The 16,942-nt window shown below is 41.2% G+C and overlaps 1 protein-coding gene across 10 annotated transcripts in view; it reads left to right on the forward strand.

Annotated features, from left to right (window-relative positions):
• ATP2B2 (ATPase plasma membrane Ca2+ transporting 2) overlaps positions 1-16,942 on the forward strand; it is a 340,287-nt gene that overhangs the window by 231,898 nt on the left and 91,447 nt on the right. For all 10 annotated transcript variants that reach the window (XM_075006185.1, XM_075006187.1, XM_075006186.1 and 7 more), the window contains one exon: positions 16,673-16,914. In XM_075006185.1, the coding sequence (XP_074862286.1) occupies positions 16,673-16,914 (242 nt within the window). The remainder of the gene's footprint in view (positions 1-16,672; positions 16,915-16,942) is intronic.

Raw genomic sequence — 16,942 nt, forward strand, 5'->3', positions numbered from 1 at the left:
TCGCGCACCTGTCTGGGAGCGTGCAGGGGCGCGGCGCGCGCCGGCGCATGCGCGGTCCGGCAGAAACTGCTGGAAAGATCCGATCTGCGGCACTGGGGCGAGCCCGACACCTATTGTGGAGCACCCATGGGGACACATCTCGAAGAACCATCGTTACTATGGTGAGTAACTTCTCTTTATATTTCATTCTGTTTGTACAATGCCTAGCCCAGCAGGGTTCTGGTTTATGACTAGGCCTCCTAAGCAATATGGCAATATATAAATAATGCAAATATTATTGTTTTCTTACAATTTGTATTTACACTAGTGATCAGTGTTAAATCTGTAGATTTCATAGTAACTGCAGTCAATAGTTTTGCATGCTGTAGCAATCGGTAACATGCATTGAATAAGGTATATTTTTTGAGTCGCTAAGGAAGGATTACAACACTCAGGCTGCCTTTCAAAAGGGGAGTGCAAATGCGGTTGATTGGAAATGCAAACGAGGTGGTAATTTACATATGGCACACCTCATTTGCATAATGGCAGCCACTCGCTGTTCCAGAAGTGCTGTTTTCAGAAATAAAAATAAGCAGTGTAGATGGGGCTCCTTCAAAACAAACTCCATTTTCACACAAACCCCATCCACTATTTTGAAATTATTTATAGGGAGCAATTTTACTGTGTAGATGCTCGCAAAGTTATTTTACAATAGTGGCTGCTTTGAAATAACAACTGCTTTTCCAAAATTACTTTGTGAGCATCTACACAATGCAGCCTTTCAAAATATCAGCTAGCTTATTTCAAATTTGGCAAATCTCATTGTACAAGGAATAGTGCCTATTCCAAAATAGATATTTCAGAATAGGGGCTGTGTAGACAGGGAATAGGGGTTATTTTGAAATAAACTATTTCAGAATAATTTATTGCAAAATAACACTACTGTGTAGCTACAGTATTTTGGATTAGAGCCCCTGGAAGTAGTGCTTCCAGGGGCTCTAATCCAAAATAGGCTCTATTTTGTGTGGACGCACTATTTCAGAATAAGTTTTGCTTATTTTGGGGCTTCCCTGTAGTGTACACACCTTATTCCAGAATATCTTATTTTGGAATAATTACTCTGGAATAAACTATTTTGGAATAACTCTGTAGTGTACATACCCTTAGGCTGTGTATGCTGGCACGTTCATCCAGAAGAGGGCCGCAGTCTTACTGAAGATCCCAGGAGCATCTACACACAAAACCCGTTCTTCTGGAAGCAATCCAGAAGAACATGGCATCTCTTCCGGAGTCCTTACTCTGCTTCTGTTGCAGGAAGAGCAACTTCCTCCAGAAGAATCCTCTGGAAGAAAGTGCATGTAGATGCTCTGTGAGCCACTCTTCCAAAAGAACAGATCGGCATGGCAGTGGCTGCAGGGAGTATGGAGACTCTCTACACAGCACCAGGAGACCTCTATCGTTTGGGGCTCCAGCCACCCTTAAAGTCGCAGTGAGTCCTGTGGACCCCATCACACCAGCAGGGACACGAGCCAGGTTCTAACATGTCCCCATGCACACCCATGGGGTGACCCACCCACACCACCTCCCTCCCATGGACAGCACATGGCAGTGGTGAGTGGAGGGGACTAATAACTTCTCTAGATCTGCTGGAAATGCTTCTCCTAATGCACCCGAATAGGCCATTAGCCTTCTTGGCTACAAGGGCACACTGTTGACTCTTATCTAGCCTCTCATCCACTGTAATCCCCAGGTCCTTTTCTGCTGCACTGCTACTTAGCCAGTTGGTCCCCAGCCTGTAACAGTGCTTGGGATTCTTCCATCCCAAGTGCAGGACTCTACACTTCTCCTTGTTGAACCTCATCAAATTTCTTTTGACGTAATCCTACAATTTGTCTAGGTCGCTCTGGAACCTATCCCTACCCTCAATATATCTACCTGAGCCTCTAGCTTAGTGGTGGTGATGTGCATCACATGGAGTACTCCAAAGCAGCTGGGGAAGCTGAGGCCCGCAAACCCTGCAACCAACTTGCCCAGGTCCCCAACACACATCAGCCTCCAGAGCAGCACCCAGGTAATGGGTCAGATGACCTGCAGGGAACGGATAGTGGATAGGCTTGTGTATGTGACCAAGGGTGCCCCTGCCCCCTCCAGGGCCCTCTCCCCCTTCCCTCTCCCTCCAAGCCCTCTGGGCATGCCCCCACCCTATGGGGCAGCCCCTCCAACAGGGGGACCTGTCTGGGAGTGGGGCGCCTGGTTTGCTCTGAGGCTGGACCTCCCCTCAGGACCCCACCCCCTCAAATCCCTGGTCCATGGGTCCCACTTTCCCGGAAGTCTCTTCCGCCTCCCCATGCCAGGCAGGGGGCGGGGTCATGCCTTACCTGGAGGACGCAGATGCCGACAGTCACCTTGCCCACCCAGAACTGCTGGCCGATGGAGTGGTAGCTGTCCAGGGTGGTGAATTTCCAAAGGGCGATAGCCATGTCTTTCTCCATGAAGAGGGCATGCTGCATGCAGGTGTCCTCGCATCAGAGGGTGGGAATGAGCCAGGTGCAGAGCTCCATGAAGGTGTCCCTCCTCATCCAGAAGTTCTGCAGCCAGCACACCTCATCCCACTTGGTCAGGACCACCCGGTCCCACCAGTCAGTGCTGACAGGGTGGGTCCAGACCTGCTGGATGGGCCTAGGAGGCCTTGGCAGTGGCTGTGGTTGGTTGGAGTCTCAGGGGCAGGGTCTCCCAAGTCCCACAGGAGGTGGAGGAGGACTACCAGGATGGTAACCAGCAGGCATAGCTGGGCGATCCTGAAGGTCTGTGGCTGCAGTGAGTCCATGTCTCTCACAAGCAATGGTCAGAACCAGGCAGAGGCTCAGCTTCCCTGCAAACAGATCAGCAGGCCTCAGTAGCATATGCAGGGATGGGGTGTTTGGGGGGGCCCTTTAAGGCCCCGAGTGGCCAGCACTCCTGGAAGTGCTTTCCGGCCATGTGTCCCTGTCTGTGGCATTTCCTGCCCTGTTCTTTCAAAAGAGGGTGCACGGCTGTGTGGACTCGCTCTTCCATAGAGATGCGTAGCTCTTTCAAGCTGCTCTGTAGGGGTAGGCATGATCTTCCAGAAGACAATCTTCCAGATTACAGCTTCCAGAAGACCATCTTCCAGAGGATCACTGTAGTGTAGACGCAAACTCAGAGACCTATTTAATATGTGGATTGTGGCAAACAGTCTTTGATTTTTAGAACACATGTATGTCTGATAGCTACAAGGCTAATACTTCCAAAATGGAATATTTAATATATACAATCAGCTAGTGTGGAATTCATATCTATGAAGAGAGCCAACATGAGGTGTGCATGCCAGTTGGATCCCCTGCATAATATGGGCATAATCTGATTACTTTGTGGTGTTAAAACCTTGTTTTGGTCCTCTACACAGGAGTTAATTTCACTTTTCCACTGAAAAATCAGTATTTACTAGAAGTGGAAAATCTGGAAGGTATGCCTATAGATGTGTAGGAGAAATGTATACCACTATCACCGTTTAGATGCTGAAGTTGTAGGCCACCTAAAACCATCTCAGATTGATCAGGCCTGGTAGATGTTCTTCTAACAGTGTAGAGAAGATGATTTTTCACGAAACCATAGGATAGTTATGGAAATATTAAATATCAGTAAATTAAATTCTGTTATCTCAATTAAAATCTCAATCCAGCTATAAAAATAATTCAACTCCTAGAGTTTATTTAAAATATTGCCATAATATAGACCGCTATAGAGGCCAACTACTACTACAGATGTGTGATATTGCTATTGGACCACTTAGATAAAGAGTTTCTTAAATTGGAGTTAACTGGAGATTAGAGGAGGAAATTCATAAAAAGGTGTTTTGTATAAAAAGTAGTCAGTGTAAATAATCAACTCAGTGATTTGTAAATAAATGTTATGATCTCAGAAATTCCTGCATTTAAATTTCTTGTGGGTAGATAGTGCCTGTTGCTCAAATCCATCCATGTCCATCTTTCTTTCACCTGCGTGTCATTATGAATAGCCTTACTTTACAGATCTTGAATATCGTCTTAATTTGTAGTACTAATTTCCTGTAATTAATCCTTGCATTTGAAATCCTGTCAGATATTTGCTATACAGATTTTGAATAAAACCATTTCTGTATTGTAGCAGGGTTATTCGTATGCTGAACTCTAAGAATGCAAACCTGCTTTACGGAAAATCAGTGGTGAGCTCCCTATTGCTACACTCCTTAGCTTCATGTGGAGAGTAGATTTTGTTTATGAAATTTAGTTGTGCTGGTTGAATTACTCTGTATATTGCCTACAGTTTATTCAGAAGCTGCTTAAAGCAATGTCTAAATAGCCTACAAGTCTGCCCTAACAATAGATTCCACTGTAACTTCTCCATTTGTCATCTTCCTACTTACAGAGTTGATGGAAATATTTTCTTTTCATATGTAAACAAAGGGAAAAAAACAAAACCTGAACATGAACCCTGCACATAATTTTATATGTCTGCATTTTGCATATATGAGAAAATATATTGCACAATGTGTGGGGTATTTTGTGTAAATTAGGTACCTTATTTCTAACCTGTGCTTTTTCTGCTTTGGAGAAATTCTCACCGGAGTAATGACATACCAGTCTTTTATGTTAACAGGAAAAAAGCTTTCAGTGCTGCCATAGAGTTTTTGACCATATAATTAAATGCTGAAAGGCATCACATATAAGCTGGTCTTTAAAACTAAATGGATGACTTAGTTATTTGCTGTTAAAATTAAAGGCAGTGCATTTTACCACTGTCTATTTAAAATGTGACAATGTAGCAGGCAGAGCAGAGCTCCATCAGTTCTTTAGTCTGTTCTTTATGCATGATTTCAAAATCTTTCATAACCATTATTCTTCTGGGAGTTTTGGGTCGTTCTGATTTCCATACCATTTTCTTTCTTGTTGCTATAATGTGGGTTGAAATCCTCATGAGGACATGCTCACTGAGCCACATCACTGCTGCTGCTCTCAACTTTACCATGCTGATTGGAAATGTCACCCTGCTACATTATATAATTACAACCAGCCATTTTTGTATGATTGCATTTCTGGTTTTGATGAGACAATGGATGCTGAATTTTCTAAACTTTTAGATATGGTCAATCCATAGAGAACATATACACTGAGATCGTGATAGTGAAATTACAGAACATAGTGAGATGGCGTTACAGGTTAGAAACAGTATTACATAATTTGCAGAAAAGTTTTCAGAAGATAAAAAAAAATATTATTCCTAATGTGAAGTAGGAAGCCTGACTTTAAATTGAAATCTAAACCGAAGTGATTGGTTTAACTGTGTCAGTTGCAAGTCTGCCTAAATGTCTAACATTTGCTTGAGCTATTATTAGTGTATTGCATCTTATTTTATTTTATGCTATGTAGTGTTGTAATCTGAGCATTAGAGAAGATGATGCTCTTATTAACTGTACGGTGAATTTGAATGGATTCAATATTTAAACAGTTATAAAACAACTCAGCTTCTCCACCCTAACTTCCATGGGCAGCTAATCACTCTTGTTGGCAAGGTATTCACCAGAGTATAGACAAAGTTGCGCAGATCTTTAAACTTCAAGTAAACAATTTAAATTTAACATGCAGTCCAAAATAATGTGAGATTGCTTCAATACGCAACAGGCAGTGGACAGCCCATCACAGATAATCAACCATTTTAAAGGATGATATTGGTGAGCCTGTTTTAGATTTGTTTAGTTCTTAAGTAGTTAACGATGTTAACCTTTAAATATGCATCATTCAGTGTCAGACTTAATACCTTTATGAATGGAAATGATGCAGTTCACATTTCTGACAGTTATTATTTGAGGCTGCCTGCAACCTTAGGCAGAAATGACTGCACTGATGATTTTTGGTTCACATTTTCAAGCCTATTACCAAAACTATCATAGCTGCAGCTTTATTGTTTTAAAAGTTAACGGGAACTTATTTTTTACACAAAAGAAAAATAACATTCCTCAGAGCCAATGCTGCATAAAGGTGAAGGTTAAAAATGTTTGCAACAATGATTTGTTCAACATGTAATATATTAAAAGAAAATGCTTAACTTCGTCATTTCTTGTCAACCTCTGAAGTTAAAAACAAGGCTGGTGAAAAAGGTTTTCTGTTTTGCTTATTTTTAACTTGAGTAATTTGCTCTGGGGACTTCCCATGATTTAATTAGAACTACATAGGCAAGAACTCTTGATTTAGGTCTGGGCCATTGCAGCTCCCCTTCAGTGACCTGGCACTGATTGCTCTGAGTGATCACATAGACACAGTGTCAGATGTAATTATAAGTGGTTACAACAAAGAAAATGGGAACACTTCTTATATGGTAACAGCTCAGTATGCTTATCAGTTAGAATGTCTACCTAATTAGCATGTATGATTCAGAATTCATTTCATTGTCCCCTGTTTTCTGTGCTGAGTTAGATCGGAAGTGATTGATATCCAAAACAAATAGTGGGGACTGCTGAATTCCTTACAGATTTTTCAAGTGAAAAAGTAGATTGGAGGGATGTTATCGGTTTCATGGAGGAGGGAGGAGATTGATACGGACAGCAGGAAGAAAAGGAACTGCCTCACATTCCCTCTCCTCAACTTCTCTCTGGGACAAGGTTGAAGAACCTTTGTATTAGCTGTTTATCTCTGTGTCCCTTTGTAGTCCCCCATCTCTGGCCCCTGGTCTCTTCCTTTCCCTTTCTTACAGTGCTCCCCACCACAATCCCACACTGACACTGTCAGTCACCAGTTCACTATTAAACAGCTGTCAATCTACCCAGCCACTGCCTTTCTCAACCCAACTCCCTTCTGAGCTCTAACATTCTGACATCCATATCCCTAGCCCTACCAGGCTCTCAATCTTTATCTTGCAGACATGGGGATTTTCTGAGTTGGGCAGGCAGGGGAGAAAAGAGAGGGAGAGGTTTTCTGTGTCAGGAGTTGGAATAGTAGCGTGAGCCTCAAGAAGATCAAGAGGCTGAGTTATGAGTTGAGGAATAGGAGAGGTGTTAGAGACAGGGAAGATGTGGGGAAATTGCATAGGAAGGATGTGTTCTCTGCCAAGGTGCAAGGGTGTGTGTGTGTGTGTGTGTGTGTGTACAAGAGAGGGCGTATATATATGAAACTTTTCTCATTTTAAAGAGCATGTTCCTCTTGCCCTCAATGCTTTCTAACATTGACTAGTTGACTAGATGAAATTGACTAGTGAAAACCATCTTCCAGTGGCTTAGGAAACTGATGGCTCACCCTTGGTGACAAAATTAGAGAAGATATTCATTCTTATTTGTAGCAGGGTTCCCAGAAAATGTTTAACATCAGTACTTGTTGCCAGTTCCAGTCATGGACATAGGAAATGAATGTTGGGACCTTGGCTGCATAGTCTGAGTACTGTTTTGGCAAAAAAATGTGGAAATTTCAATATTCAGGTTTGAAGTTTGCCTATCTTTAAGAACATACTTGTGTTGAAAAGGGTTGGGATGGGTTGTAAAAATTGGCCAGAATTTGAGGGCAAATAATGGAAGAGATTTATCTCCGTTTAGGGTTTCAAAACATTAAAATTTTCCTCAGGACCAAAAAAGAAGAGGAAGATATAGTCACCACCTTGATCGTGGATATAATAGAAGTGGGATAGAAGTGAGTCATAGCACTTAAAGGAGTCACTTAAGTACTGTGCAAAAATGCTGAAAAATCTTCAAACTCTTAGAGATTGGCAGTTTTCTCAAGTGTGACATTGGCTTTCAATCCAAGAAATGTTAGGCAGAGGAAGTTCGGATAACATATTTGTTCCGATAGTAAAATGATTGTGAAACCCGCTCCAGGAATGTGACTCTTCTTTCTTCAGTCTCTTGACAGAATCACAGAATCATAGGGCTGGAAGGGACCTCAGGAGGTCATCTAGTCCAGCCCCCTGCTTCAAGCAGGATCAACCCCTCCTAAGTCATCCCAGCCAGGACCTTGTCCAGCCGGGACTTAAAAACCTCAAGGGATGGGGAATCCACCACCTCTCTAGGCAACGCATTCCAGTGCTTCACCACTCACCTGGTGAAGTAGTTTTTCCTAATAGCTAACCTGCACCTTTCCCTCTTCAACTTCTGACCATTACTCCTTGTTCTGCCATCTGACACCACTGAGAAGTTTCTCACCCTCCTTTTTAGATCTCCCCTTCAGGAAGTTGAAGGCTGCTATTAAATCACCTCTAAGTCTTCTCTTCTGTAAACTAAACAAGCCCAAATCCCTCAGCCTGTCCTCATAGGTCTTGTGCTCCAGATCCTTAATCATTTTTGTTGCCCTTCGCTGAACCTGCTCTAGCAAATCCACATCCTTTTTATACTGGGGGGCCCAAAACTGGACACAATATTCCAGATGTGGCCTCGCCAGTATGTGAAGAAATAAATGTTCACATTTCAAGTTGGGTTTTACGACTTCAATTTAACTGAATTTACATAGGTTTTTTGTTATGGTGATGAGATTGCTGCAATGTAGGCGATTAGTCAATAATATTCTGGTGAGAATTTTAAATTAGTATTTCTGAGCTATAAAGCAAAAACTTAATTAAAAGTATTATGTGTATTTTGACTGCTTACCCCTTTTGCGGTATGTACAAAACCCAGAGGCAATCTCTTATTCCTTATTAAACTATACAGTATATGTAAAAAATGCTTAAAGGCCAGGGACATTTCCATTACCAGTTAAATCAATGTCATTACTTTAGATCTAAGCACAGAATAACTGAGAGCAGAATCAGTCTCAAGAAATAAAGAATATTGATGTTCATTCCTCAAACAAACCATTGTAGAACAGGCAGACCATTCATCTAGTTTTATGCAGAAGAGTGCTCTTGGCCCCCTGTCTGCCATGGATATAAAACCAGAAGAGTTTTCTCTGGTATCATACATGAGGGTATCATACATTTTTGTGTGTGTCCTCCATATGGTGGTACTTGACACCTGCTGTGTATGGGAGGGCAGAGACTAGCAAGGGGATGTCTTTTTTTTTTTTTCCTTTTTCTTTTCTGGAGGTGCGTTAATGGCACCTTACTGTAGAGGTTGTTTCCTTTTAAAGGTACAATAACAGTTTGTAACTGACCCTTGTCATCTGCTTTTCTTGTTTTTTAAATTTATTTATTTATTTTTTATTTTTTACCTTTAAGGAGAGCCCTGAAATAAGGGTTGAAATAATGGTTGAAATAAGCCCTGAAATAAGGAGAGCCCTGAAATGATGCTGCTCAAATACTTGGATTTTCCTTAGATCAGTTCCAGTTTTTGGGTGAATAGGAATATGAGAATTTTAATTCATCTTCTCTTTATTGCAACTTCCTTCAGAGAGTTATGCATGAGTAGAATTTGTGTTCTTTCCCCTTATTTTTTATACCTGGCTGCAATGTGTTATAAATGCTAATTCTTCTGTCATCTTTAGTATAATAAATCTGTGTACCAGAGTGTTTCTCTAAGACAAGTTGATCTCTTTGATTTTAAATCTAGTGTGTGACTGTTTTATCTTTTTTTAGATGATTTTCGTAGTAGAGAATTTTAAAACACTAAGCCAAATCAAGCAGTAAAGATGGAACATTTCCAGATACTTCAATGCTATCACTTCATTCAGTTGTCTGAAAATGTTATTCTGGATAGCACCAGGAATGAAACAAACAACAAATTGTCTGAACAGTCTGATTTTTCCCAAGTTATTTTTCAAGTCTGTTCACTTGGGTTTAAATTAAAATAAAAAACCCATCAGTCTACTCCGCATAGCCTGGCCATTTTTCCTTGGTTCGGTGCCCAAAATGTAGTTTTTGAATTATTCTATAATTTAAACCAAAATAATTTTATATATATTTCTCTTCTGCATGGCTTCCTCTTTCCTCTGTCACAAGTAGAGGTAAAAGAAGCATCCGTTGTAGATACAGTATGCTGCCAAAATTAGTTTATTGGAAAGCTGACAAGAAGATGATACATGTCTAATTACAGGAAACTCGTTGATATCCAGAACCCCCTGAACATGAGGTTGCTGGATATTCAAATGTGCTGGCTGATGGAGTCCCTGATGTGGCTCTGTGCCTGCCTACTGGGACTCCTGTACTTCTCCTCGGCTCGGCTTGGCTCCCCTTTAAAACCCTTCTACTGGAGCTTGGGGAAGTGGGTGCAGGGATAAGTCTATGGCTTATTTCAAAATAGGCTTTTTCCCTGTCTAAACAGACCTTATTTCAAAATAGCTATTTCAAAATAGGTGCTATGTCCTGTAGAATGCAGTTTACCTAATTCAAAATAAGCCGATCAATGGTTCAAAATTATTTCAAAATAGCAGTTGCATTGTGTAGATGCTAGGAAGCTTATTTTGAAATAACTTTGCTAAGTAGACATACCCTTATCTAGCCTCTGCCTACTTCCCTATGTATATGAAATTGACACAGATGACATTCTCATTGTTCAGTACGTATGGGCTGTGGGCACACTACCCCCTCCTTTCGGAAGGGGCATGGTAAAATGGCACTTTGTCAGATGCTAATGAGGTGCAGCCATTTGGTTTTGGGAAGAAGGGGCTTTCAAAATCAAGGGGCTGTTTCGAAAGGCGCTCGGCAGCCATTATGCTAATGAGGCACTGCATATTCACAGCAGTGCCTCATTAGTGTCTGCCAAAGTGCCACATTACCATGCCCCCTACAATAGGAGGGGCTAGTGTGGCCACAGCCATGGTGATTGTATTTCTGTCAACAGATTAATATAGGATACACCCAGGTGCCAGAAAGTGGTTAATGATCTCAGTGGAAGATAGTGTAGCTCTGATCTTTCAATGAGTGGTACATGAACATTTATTATATACTGTTGTGTTGTAGGCTAATAGGACACTATTGAAAGCACTAATTATGAAATGTAAAGTGGTCTGATGTGGTCAAAGGTGACTTGCTTTGCAGAATATGAAGCAAATTAATCCCATGTATTTCTTAGAATAGGTATGTACAACATGTACCAAAACCTTGTATTGTGTCATTGCTAGCTCAAAAAAAACAACAAAAAAAAACAAAAAAAAAGGTTAATTTGGTTTGTTGGCGTTTCTTTCTTTCTTTCTTTCTTTACTTATTTGCTTTGACCTACAGACATTCTTAGGGGACTGAGGTGAAAACTGCATTTTTTAATATATCAGTACATTTTTCAAGTGAATAACTAATCCTGAATTATTAATATTGTACAAAATTACATACAGGCTTAAATGAACTCTCTGAAGGCATTATCATTCCTATTGAATAATAAAAGCTCTAGAAATGAAAAAGACAGACATATTAGGTCACTTAGCCTTTCTCCATTCCAGTGCAAGTTTTTGCTAATAAGCAATATATAAGTGTAGTACCCAGAGGTACTGAGACCTCATCTGGGGTGAGTGAAGTCTCTGCTCTACAGCCTTGGCTGAGAGCTAGCTGGCCTTTAGCTCATGTGGTAGAATGCAGGGCTTTAGACCCTATGCTTGCAGGTTCTGTTCCTGGTGCTAGCAACCCAGGTCTATCAGTGTTACATAAGCAAATAATCTTTTTTGTACCCAAAGTAGCTTATAATGTGGTCAGGCTGGCTGATAGTGGGGTGAGCTCCTGGCTACTGGTATTGTAGCAGTGGCCAGAGCCACAGGCCCCTTTGAATTGGCATGGGAATGCTACTCCTTTTGCCCCAAGGACTAGGTGCATGGGGGCGTGCTGAATGCCAGAGGCCTGCTCCTTCGAGCTCGGTCCCCTCACACTTTGCTCTGAGGTTTGCAATGACGCTCGGCCCCCTTGAATGTGTTCTAGAGTTGAACATCAAAAAAGAATGGGTTTCTCTGCACAAAACAGAGCTAAAAGACTTTGCAATAGCTTTCATACCATGAACGTTTTCATCCCTTTAATCAACAGAGTATTTCCAGGTAATTATTCATTGGGAGCCTCTTTGAGCAGTCCTTTTAATTTTGTCCCGAGTGTTATAAATTGCAGATATGAGCAGGAAATAACCTTCCAGTGGGCACAGTTTGAAGTCATAATGTCCAGCAGCTTCTGGTATGGATTGTAGAGAGCAATCTGCAAAAGGAGACTCACACGTCATACAAATTTTGTGGTGAAACAGTATAGGAAAGGAAGTGCCACTGCCAACTCTCACCACCATATGCTTGAATTTGCTATAGTGTGCAGAGAGTGTGGAGACAGCAGCTGCTAAAGGGGAAAGCGGACGCTTCCTAGCAAATTTTAAAACCCTTCTGCATGCTTCATTGTCTGGCTGTACCAGAAGAAGGACAGGAGCCACTGGATATGGTTTAATTAGGCCGCAGCTTTGTTGTCAACTGAGTGGTTGCCCCTAGAAAATAAAAGTGTACAGTGCAGGCAAAGACATTTCAGTTTCTACCTGTGGTGCTTCAGTCAGCTCCTTCACTTTTTCCTCCTGGTTCTCAGCCAACCTGCTGCTGAGACCTGGCCGTTTCCACTCCCTTGAATGAGGGTTAAGATGGGCTATAAAGGATGGGGGAGATGGGTTTTGGTGTTCTGCCATGCCAGCATTGGAGAATTAACCCCCTTTTAAAAAGTACCTCCTTTAAATCCTTTACCTGAGCAAAGTATCCATTCCTTGCGGAGTACTGGCATTGGACATCCACTCTGCTTTTACATAATGGGTTGTGACATCGCAGCCTAACTCTCACTCCATTATCACCTCAACTAAGGCCCCTCCCAACCTGGTGTCAGGACAGCAACCCCCACCCCCACACCAACACACAGTCTGACCTGGCCAATCTGGCAGTGAGGGAGAAATTCCTTCCCAGCTGCCAGAGGAAGGAGCGACTAGCGCAGTGCCCAAGGAGTCCTGGGACCAAACCTGGTACTTCACCACTTTCAGGGGTGGACGTTGCTCTATTTGGTCCAAGGGAAAGAGGGCTTCTCATGCTGAGTATGCACCTGCATCATCTCCCCTCTCTTCCCATCACCTGGAGGATGATGCAGTTTTCATGCCTTGCTGCCCTTAAAGAGGTGTACCTCTTCCCCCAGCAAGCCACATAATGGCTCCTCTGCTTAAAAAGCAGTGCAGTCTAGGGTTGTCTTTAGGATTTATGGTGCCCGATGCAGTACAAGTTGAACCTCTCTCACCAGGCACCTTTGGGACCTGACTGATGCCGAATGAGAGGATTTGCTGGATCACAGGAGGTCAATATAGTCTAGCAGCATTACCAACACTTCCACTTCCTACTGGGCTCCTTAGAAGACATTTAGGGGTAAATTACAGCTAAATAACAGAACAGAACACTGAGTGCAAGGAATGGTGGATATAGACAGTCTTTAAGGGACCAGAGGAAACTCGGCAACACCCACGATTAGTGGTCGTCCAGTTAACTAAAATCATGTCAGATTATGGATGTTGCTTGGTGAGAGAGTTCTGGATTAGAGAGACGTAACCTGCATTATTAAACTGGTGCCCTGTGCCTGATGGCAGCCTAGGAAGCTGGGATGACACAGTTTAGTGCCATGGTTTTATAATCTTCAGCAGTACACTAAAATATTTTTAAACCAATTTTGAAACTAAGATCCAATGCACTAATAGAGGCCATTCAGAATCTGACAGCACATACCTGGAGTTGGGAATGCTTGTTGAATGGCTTCACTGCCACTTGAATGGCTCTTTCACAGGCTCAGTGTTCTGCTAATAGGTCTGGCAGGCTTTTTATTTTAGACTTAACTAGATCCTCTTTGGTGGAAGCAGAGATATGAAGAGGCATGTGAGTGGACATTAAGGCCCAATGGTGCCACAAATTTTTGGGTGCCCTACACAGCTGAATATTCTGCATATGGGTCAGGACTGCTCTGGTGTAGCCATTTTCATGCCACAAGTAATATTTTTCTTATATACAATTTACATTCAAATCAAGCTGGTAACTAAAATCAAACCAGATTTCAGATCCCAGTTAAATATTTTAAGGGGGAATGAAAATTGAGGGACTAAAGATTGGAGAAAAACCTAATATAGATGTTATCTTTGTGTATAGACATTATAAAATGCCAATAGATGTTTGCTTTTTCAGTATCCATTTGCTAGCTGGTCAGAGCACCAAACACACGTCCGTGATGGAAAAGCAAACACTTTGTATGTGCAGTCACTGGTTTCTGATGTTTGGTCACCAAGGTCCCAGTGCAATTTACACTGACATTGCTGTTGACAGTCCCAATGGCTTCAGTACAGGAGCAAGATCAAGCCACAAATGGAGATCGCCAGTAGCAACAGGAAGAAGTCGGCATCACATGCATATGAAAATCTGTCTGCCTTGACGTCTCTTGATGGGGAATGAGCTGATTCCTATCGTGGTTTGAGATATGAATAGTCTCTATCTCTTTCCAAGAACTGCGTGCCCAGAATGTTATATTTACCAACTTTTATTATTAAAGGAGCAACCATTTTGTTCATACTTTGCTTTGTCCTCCTCTCCACTGTAAAATCCTCTTGGATGCTCAAAACTTAAGTTTCTTGTCTGACTAGTTTTGTCAGCCCAGCTGAGGCTGTGTTGTTGAATAACTTGCGATCCTGGAGCTGTCTCTATGCATCATATGAGCAGAACCATTTACAAGATCATGCATAAACATTCACTGGTAGGGTTTTGTTACTAGCAGGTCTTTTAAAAGTGATTTTTTAGGTCCAGAGGAGATTTTCAGCAACATGATACTAATGTTGCAGTAGGACAAGCTGTGAGACTCTAAAATTGTGCTTAGTATTTTATATTGAGGCAGAAAAAGGTAAAGAAAACAGTAAGATTAAGGTCTAATCTATACTATGTCTCCCATCCCCTGTTGAATTAGTCTATGCAAAGTCAGCTCTGTACACAGCATGGCTATAGTCAGCATACTTACCATGCTGTCTTCCAAGCAGTAAGGTTGGTGGGGGCTGCTCTCCCATTGACTCTAGCTACTCTTCTCATCCTGGTGGAGTGCCGGGGTTGACACTGGAATGCTTGGAGGTCTGAGCAGACATGATAGATCGAGCATGTAGTGTAGACAAGCCCCAAGTGAGTTACTAGACTTGCAGTCAACAGAAGGAATGCTGTTTTGCTCAGAAGTTAGTAAAATGTTAAGTTTATTTTTGAAAAAAAGAAATGTCTTTGGAGCAGAGATTTTTAGCCTAACTTTATTTACTTGGCCATAGATGCATGTCTTCCTAAAGCGTATAAATATAGACTCTTGGAGATAGCTTTCCTGTAAAGGTCTCTTATCTATTAGTCTTCTTTAGTTCTAGTCTTGTTCAACTTTATCCTCTTGTCTTTTCTTCGTAAACCAATTGTTACCATTTTAGGTGATTCTCTGGGATAATTATATTAAGAATATGACTGTTGCTCTAGGTAACTCCACTTGCATCATTACTGGATACAGGATTTCAGATCTAAAGTGAGGTATCAGTCTGAAAGTTCAGTTTCATCATTCATGATGCTCTTTGGCACACAGCAGTTTCCAGACAATTGTGTTGTCTGAAATAGATAAAGTTAAGTATGGGCGTATTTCTAAATGCAGAAATGTACTTAGGCAAACTTTTGATTCAGTAAAGCATTTAAGCAGATAGTTAAGTCCCATTAAAGACAGTGACTTAAATTCTTCATGGAATCAGTGCATAAGTGTAAGTTTATATCATATATTGCAATATATTATAAATTAAAATTGTGAAAGGATTTTCTCCACTTCTAGTCCCCATGGATTTAATTCACCAGCTTCAGTGATTCCACTGAAGTTTTATCTGTTTATTATTTGATAGCTTTGCTGAGTGCAAGATGATTTAAAACCTCAACAGTCTTTACCTTTAAGACCTTTACAGTTAGTAAACTTGACCACTGAAGTCTTTAGGAGCATTGTTAAAGAGAAAACTATTTTTTTTAGTTTTATCACAATTGACACTCCATATTGTTTCTAATGTTTTATTTTATTTTGTACTTTACTGCACTAGAAATGGAGGGATCAGTATTTTCTGATTAAAAGTCTCTTTTAATGCTAGTACCAAGAAGATTTGCTAGACTTCCTGATTAGTATAATTGTCATAATTTCTTCCTTTCTTTCCCACATAAGGCATTTACATTCCAAATGATCAGACTGAAATACTGCAGTAATTCAGATATTTAGAGGTTCTTAACTATTTACACAGATATATTCATGAATCACTAGAAATGCCATTGGTTATTTATTCTTCTGATATGATGTAGATTTATTTTTATAATTATAGCGGGTGAATGCTACCTGAAGATATCCACCATGTCATGAAAAACAGCAAAGCAACAAAATTTGGAGAAATATAATGGGGAAAAGGGGAAAAAGTGTTGTTCTGTTTGTGAGTAAAGAGAATTGGCTACATTGATCCTGAGGAAAATGCACTTATATTTAATGGCAAATACCATAACAATTATAAAATCTTCAGTGTCCAGAGGGTTAAAAGGTGGAAGAGAGTTACACTGGTCATTTAAAACAGTGTTCCATTATCAAACAGATTGTTTTCAGTCTGTTATAACTCTATAGAGCTTTCACTGCCTCTTTAAAATCCAATGAGGTATGACTTTACTGCAAAGGTGCTAGACCTGAACTTATAACTTGGGACCTCCGTTATTTATTGGGCTTTTACAGTACAGTATACAGTCAAACATGAGAGAGAGCAAGGAGCTGAATTCTGATGCTTTCTTCCCTTCAGCCACCAGAAAAAGAAGGTGGCCTTCCACGTCAGGTTGGCAACAAGACAGAATGTGGCCTGTTGGGGTTTGTCCTGGAACTGAAGCAGGATTACCAGCCTGTTCGGAATCAAATCCCTGAGGAGAAACTCTATAAAGTGTACACATTTAACTCTGTGAGAAAGTCAATGAGCACTGTCGTTAAAATGCCAGATGGCAGTTTCCGAATGTACAGCAAAGGTGCTTCTGAAATTGTTCTGAAGAAGTAAGTGCAATATGTCTCTTTGCATTAT

The sequence above is a fragment of the Carettochelys insculpta genome, chromosome 11 (assembly GCF_033958435.1).
Source record: "Carettochelys insculpta isolate YL-2023 chromosome 11, ASM3395843v1, whole genome shotgun sequence".
Taxonomy (NCBI): domain Eukaryota; kingdom Metazoa; phylum Chordata; order Testudines; family Carettochelyidae; genus Carettochelys; species Carettochelys insculpta.